At 37.8% G+C, this 6,265-nt stretch overlaps 1 protein-coding gene across 1 annotated transcript; it reads right to left on the bottom strand.

Annotated features, from left to right (window-relative positions):
* Window positions 1-367: 367 nt before the first annotated feature.
* Window positions 368-3,900, bottom strand: LOC107083226 (extracellular calcium-sensing receptor-like). The gene is made up of 8 exons (XM_015372250.1): window positions 3,686-3,900; window positions 3,070-3,364; window positions 2,701-2,990; window positions 2,257-2,552; window positions 1,885-2,090; window positions 1,562-1,783; window positions 1,344-1,467; window positions 368-1,266 (listed from the first exon to the last, which is right to left on the bottom strand). The coding sequence occupies exons 1-8, from the start codon at window positions 3,790-3,792 to the stop codon at window positions 368-370; spliced, it is 2,439 nt and encodes an 812-aa protein (XP_015227736.1). The 5' UTR covers window positions 3,793-3,900.
* Between the last annotated feature and the right edge of the window lie 2,365 nt (window positions 3,901-6,265).

Genomic DNA, 6,265 nt, shown 5'->3' with positions numbered 1-6,265 from the left:
TGCCTGGCATTCTGTCCAGCTTTCACATGATCCAGAAGAGCAATTTTGGTTGGGCTGCTGTTCCTGGTTGTCCTACAGGTGATACACTTAGTCCTATCTTACAATGGGTAACTCTGAATTTCTCTAAGACATTGCTATTGACAAACCATTTAATCCAAATGTGACCATATGTGCCCTATTTTGCCTTCCAGACAAGAACAGACAAACAGAAAAAAATCAAATGTATGCAGTTGATTTGCTCCAAACTATTATTTTAATATTTTAGACATTTATTAAATGAAACTATGCAGTTCAAAAAGTTTGACAAGTGCCTTGATATCCCATGTGCTACATTTTGTTATGATTTCATTCCTTAGACAATTTTAAATTATTTTTTGTTCATTAAATATTTCTTTGTGTTCTTCTCTGGTTGAAACAAAATAATGAAACACTTCGGAGCAAATATACAGACTATCAGTCCAAAACTGGAAGCTAGAATCGCAAATATTTCAACAGCCACTGTAAATTTTCCAGGAGAGCTGATATATGCTGGAATAAAAGTTATCCAGACTGCACAGAATATCAACATGCTGAAGGTGATTAGCTTGGCTTCATTAAAATTGTCTGGAAGTTTCCGAGCAAAAATAGCTAAAACAAAGCAAAAAATCGCCAGCAGGCCAATGTAGCCAAGCACAGCCCAGAAACCTACATTAGAGCCTAATGCACATTCCAAGATGATCTTTTCCTTGTAGGTGGTTAGATTTTTCACTGGAAAAGGGGGACTCAAAATCAGCCATAAAGTGCATATTATAACTTGAACGAAGGTGACAGACACTACAGTTATTCTTTGCTGTGGGGGACCAAACCATTTCATAGCATTACTTCCTGGAAGTGTTGCTTTAAAAGCCATTAAAACAACTATAGTTTTTCCAAGAACACAGGATATACAGAGAACAAAGGTGATACCAAATGCTGTGTGCCGCAGCATGCAGGACCACTTAGAGGGTGCTCCAATGAAAGTTAATGAACATAAGAAACAAAGAGTCAGGGAAAAGAGAAGCAGGAAGCTCAACTCAGAGTTGTTAGCTCTGACAATGGGAGTTGCCCTTTGATGAAAGAAAATCACTGCTGTTATGATGGCTATGCAGGCACCACAAACAGAAAATATAGCGAGGATGATTGCCAGGACTTCGTCAAAAGAAAAAAACTCCACAGGTTTGGGAAAGCATGCATCTCTGCCTCGATTGGGCCAGAACTCTCTCGGACAAAGGAAGCAGTCAGGTGCGTCTAAAGAATTGATCAAAAACAGCCATTATTAAAGACGTTTTTTAACATAGTAACTTACATATAGAAAATAGATCCACCTGTCACATTACTAATCTCCCCTTCAGGACATGGTATACAATCATAACAGCACACGGGTTTTCCTTTTTGCAACACCTTACGGGTTCCTAGAGGACAACTCTTGGAGCACACTGACACCGGTACCTGTCATAGAGCCAGAGGGAAAACAACATTTAATCTATTTCCAGGCAAGGATGCTGTCCTACCTTATTCACATCCTCTGCATTAAGATACATACTTGTTTGGCATCTTCAAGCCAGGTTAGTTTTCTGCTGATATGAAACTGTTCGCCCATTGGCAGTGATGCATCGTAGTATCCCACTGTTACCGGCTCAATAAGTCCACTTTCACTGTTCTGCCAGTTCACCAGCTCATAAAAAGCTATAGGGTCTCCATTACTATCGAATGAAATATGGTAGCCATTTTGGGAAAAGCTTACTTTCTTAAGTTCAGTTAAAACCTTTGAAGTAAAGAAAAAAGAGAGAAAAAAAATCACTGGCGATTTAAAGTATCCTCAGGTTGTAAGTAAAACTCTACATGCCACCTATTATTCAAACTGACCTGTGTTGGATCCAGTCTGATGTATTTGTTACACTGTACAGTTGTATTTTTTTTCTGACACAATACGTTATGTATAGCATGTGCTATTGCATACACAGCCTTATAAACCATGTTAGAAATTCTAAGCTGAGATGTTTCTGTGTATGGGCTTTTAAGGGTTTTTATGTCTTCTGTTCCATCACACTGCTGCTTGTTTAAGTTTGAAGCTAAAAAAAAAAAATTGAAGTTTAACAGTAATCAATTAGTTAACATTCTTTTAAATTTGTCCAGAAAAATTGTGACAATAAGTAAATTTCACATACAGAGTTCTAAGTTTTTAGAATTTACATTTACATATAAAAAAAGGGGAAGGATGAAAGAACATTTTCTCACTCTTTGTTAAACTGCAGTTAAATGCATCCTCCCAGAACTCAGTAAGCACCGAAGAGGCAGCCACTTCAGAGGGAGAGAGATCCAGAAGAAATTCTCTCAGACCTGGGATCACAGATCGCTGGATGGCAACCCCAATGGCACCCGTGCAGAAACTGAAGCTCATCAAATTTGGGTCAGTTATCCAGGCCTCACTTCCTATCCACTGACGTGATGGAACCAGCTGCCGTGCAAGCTCTTCCAAGAGGATCTTCATATCTCCAGGAGCTGCAAATGCCACAACAACCGTTGCTGTTGACCTGAAAAGACAATCATTGAATTATCTCAAAATAATTAATACATTTTTTATCTTAATCTTGATAAGGTACTAGTTGTATTTTTGATTCAATACTGATCAAAAGGCAATAATAATTTGTACAATATACAGAATGATGGATACACAGAAACCTCCGGATCACATCAGCAACTCTTTGGATCTTGCTCTGCGGGTAGGTCCAATCGAAGGATTCCATGTATTCAACACAAATCCCTTCCCTGCGTGCTGTCTCGAGAAAAATTGCCATGCCATAATTTCCATAATCTGAGTCTGAATAGATAGCTCCTATCCAAGTCCAGCCAAAGTGTTTCACCAGCTTTGCCAGAGCAGCAGCTTGGTAATGGTCACTAGGAATAGTTCTGAAAAAATTTGGGTATTCATGTTTATCAGACAGGCAGGCACAAGTGGCAAAGTGGCTTACCTATAGCAAATATGAAAAATAAGTAATACATTGTGGGTACTTTCAGATTTACTTATTAAAAAATAAACTATTTTCTCACCAGAGGGATATTGAAGGACCCAATGATACGTGACATACTTATAGATGGGCTTGACCCAGAGTCTCCAACAGCTGCTATCACCACACTAGACTGAGAACAGTTACTTTCCTTGTAAAATACAGGGTCTTCACCATTTGTTAGCTGAAATGCAACATGCACAGCCACAGGCACAGCAGAGCATGTGTCATAAATCTGATAACCAAGTCTCATGCCAGGCAGCAGCTCTGTGCTGTTGTTTATCTCCTCAATTGCAAAAATCATTGTTCGAGAGAAGCGTAGATCCCGGGCATTGAAGCTGCAAAGAACCAAATCAGGAGAGTCTTGAGGTTTACCAAGTAAACAACATTATGTACTACTAGCTGACATAGTTAAGCCAACAAAAACAATGTGAGAATTAACAATTCTAAAACAGAATATGAGAAGTCCCTTGAAAAACCATTAATATGTCAATTTTTTAGACTTTACTAAATAACCTTTTTTATTTGAACAAACTAAATATATTATTCTTGACATTCAGTTAAATTTACACAAATGCATACACTATCAATCTTAACAAGATGTTTTCTAAAGATAGCAAATTTACAAATACTTTGTGGCACTTCTTCATTTTACCAACCTTCCTGTGCATTTTGGAAGCTTAGGCTTTGTTGTGTAGTTGTTTACTACTGTCTCCATTTGGTAGTGAATGAAGAAAGCACCTCCAATTAAGAAGTCTCCATCCATGGAAAATGCAGGAGGTCGTGCATTACCCTGCAGGGTACATTTTACCAGTGAAGTCTCAACGCTGGCATCAGTACCAGCAAAAGCATTAGTAGACTGAATTATTCTTTTTTCATCATCTAGAGACCCGTGTAACGCAACTACTGTAACCAGATTGAACAAACTCACTGCTGATCTCAGGCCAATCTCCATTCTTCAAGAGTGAATGTGTGCAAGTGTCTTTTTATTGGTCTCCTTTAGTGCACAAAGGATGATGTAAAAAAAAAAAAAAAAAAAAGATGTCATTACCCAGTGATCTTTATACTTATTATGATGAATTGCCTTATTTTTAAAATCTAAATAGGTTGCCATTAACTGACATTAAATTTGCTTTGGTTTAAGACGATTTATTATTATTATTATAAGTTTTTTTATTCATGCAAATTGTTATATTATCAACATGGCTTTATACATTTACTCATGTTCTCATTTGTGGCTTAATCATTTATTGTGGCTTATTTTGGCTTCAGCAAGCATGCACGTTTTCTGCCGCTTGCAAAGTGCGGAGATGCAGGGGAAACCGAATCTGACGGTGGAACGCGGCTCGATGTAACACCTGCCAGAAAAGGAGGAAACCCGTACAGAGTTTAAATGCTGCAGACGTTGTTTCCTGGCAGAATGTCCATGTGTCAATCATAATGATACAAGATGTCCCTGATTTTTCAAGGACAGTCCCCGTCATGGACCACCTGTCCCCGACTAAGCCGTCCCTAGAAATGTCCCAGATTTTATCGTTTTATGAATGAGGGGGTAAATGTTTTGTGTAGACTGTTATTATGGCAGAAAGAACACTTGAGCATGCTGTACACAGAAACAGTTGCTAGCTAGGTGGTTAGCAGCTGTTAACGTATAGATGAGGACAGAGCACACCAATTTTAAAAAAGACGAGGAAGTTCGTTATCACAACTGGTCGCAGCTGCCCTGTGTTATGGTAAGTTTGTTAATTTGTTGATTTTATTTAAATTGGGCTGATCATTGTGATAAATGGTTCGTGTCCAGGTTATTAAAAAAAGGGCTTTGTTGTGTTTTGCTTTACTAAAAATGAGGACGGAAAAAATGAACATAAATCAAGCTAATGAATAAAAAGTGAGACAGACCATTGGTTGCAGCTGGCATGGGTAAAAGAGAGTCAGATAAAATAAAAAAGAATTATTAAAAACTCCTTGTAAGGTGCTAAACTGGTTCAGTGGTTCTCCAGGGATGAACAAGGGTTTGCCTAAAGATGTTTTTAGAACTGATTGGTGATCTTTAGTTAATATCTTCTGATAGTTAGTTATTGAAAGCAGAGTTATACGTTGCTCTGTTATTTTATGGTTGTGCTCTATAAGCATTGACTTCTGGGCTTAACTCTACTTTTCTACCACTCAGTTTGGATATATGAAAGTTCCTCATTATAAAAGATAAGAGGAATCAAAAGGAAAACTGAATGAGACAAGATCTGCATGATCTGAGATGTTGGGTTACGTGGAGGTTTTGGAGAAACCAAATGCAGAGAAAGAATGCATGAAGCTGAAGGGGTTTCTTGCAGATTTAATAATTCAAAAAAGGTGGCAATTGAGGCAAAAATAACAAAATACAGAAAACCAAAACCTAGAAGACATCAGGGGAAACACACATGAAAAAACTACGAGGAGAGTAGTAGGACAGTAGTAGCCATTCAAAATTTCCCCCCTTTCCTTAATGGGCACTTGGCTGGTCCTTGGCTAGTCTTGGCTAGTCCCCTACTATTCGTTTTTAAACATCTAAAATATTCTAAGATCTAAAGAGAAGTTTCAGTCACTGTAGTAACATTCTCCCAAGAGCTAACCTGGTCGGTAGCAGGTTTTGTTCAGTAAACTCGGAGTGTCCTCTGTCTCCGCTCTTCTTACTGCCAATCACGCTGTTTTACTTCCTGATTTAGTCAGATTTTTATTGTAGGTTTGTGCATAAAAAAAATATATCATTCACAAGGTTCGTTACACAAATTAGGGTTTAAAAGCAAACACTGCATGTCTGTTTGACCTTATTAAAGAATGATTGGCACTTTTTCACAGAGAATTAAATATTCATAGGCAGAGGATTCTACAACTCCGTGGACAGGGCATGAGATTACTTGTTTTTGGTTTGTTTAATATGAGTGAGATGCGGATCATTTTATTTATATTCATTTATGTTCACAGTACACGAAGAACTACTGAAATAATTTTCACTTTACACATAAACAGATTAATTAATTCCATGGGGAAAAATAGTTATTTTATGGTTAGGATTAGGATTCACTCAATGATAACAACCTAATGAGCCTACTGACACAATCTGAACCCATTCTATGGGACTGATAGCTGCTTATAACTGCTACCTATTGAGACAATAACATCTGAAGTATGGCTGCAAATGGCCACTTATTTACTGTGTAAAAGAAGACAGAATCAACATCAGGAGGGACCCATGAGATGAT

The sequence above is a fragment of the Cyprinodon variegatus genome, unplaced genomic scaffold (assembly GCF_000732505.1).
Source record: "Cyprinodon variegatus isolate N-32 unplaced genomic scaffold, C_variegatus-1.0 Scaffold4, whole genome shotgun sequence".
In the NCBI taxonomy this organism is placed as follows: domain Eukaryota; kingdom Metazoa; phylum Chordata; class Actinopteri; order Cyprinodontiformes; family Cyprinodontidae; genus Cyprinodon; species Cyprinodon variegatus.
This window is presented reverse-complemented; position numbering and strand designations above follow the sequence as displayed.

Excerpts from the sequence above, each read along its gene's own strand:
- LOC107083226 (XM_015372250.1), bottom strand. The coding sequence starts at position 3,792 with ATGGATGGAGACTTCTTAATTGGAGGTGCTTTCTTCATTCACTACCAA. Across the intron at positions 2,091-2,256 it reads TAACTGCAGTTTAACAAAGA|CTTCAAACTTAAACAAGCAG; the intron begins GTGAGAAAATGT and ends TTTTTTTTTTAG. Across the intron at positions 1,784-1,884 it reads TCAGACTGGATCCAACACAG|GTTTTAACTGAACTTAAGAA; the intron begins GTCAGTTTGAAT and ends TTTACTTCAAAG.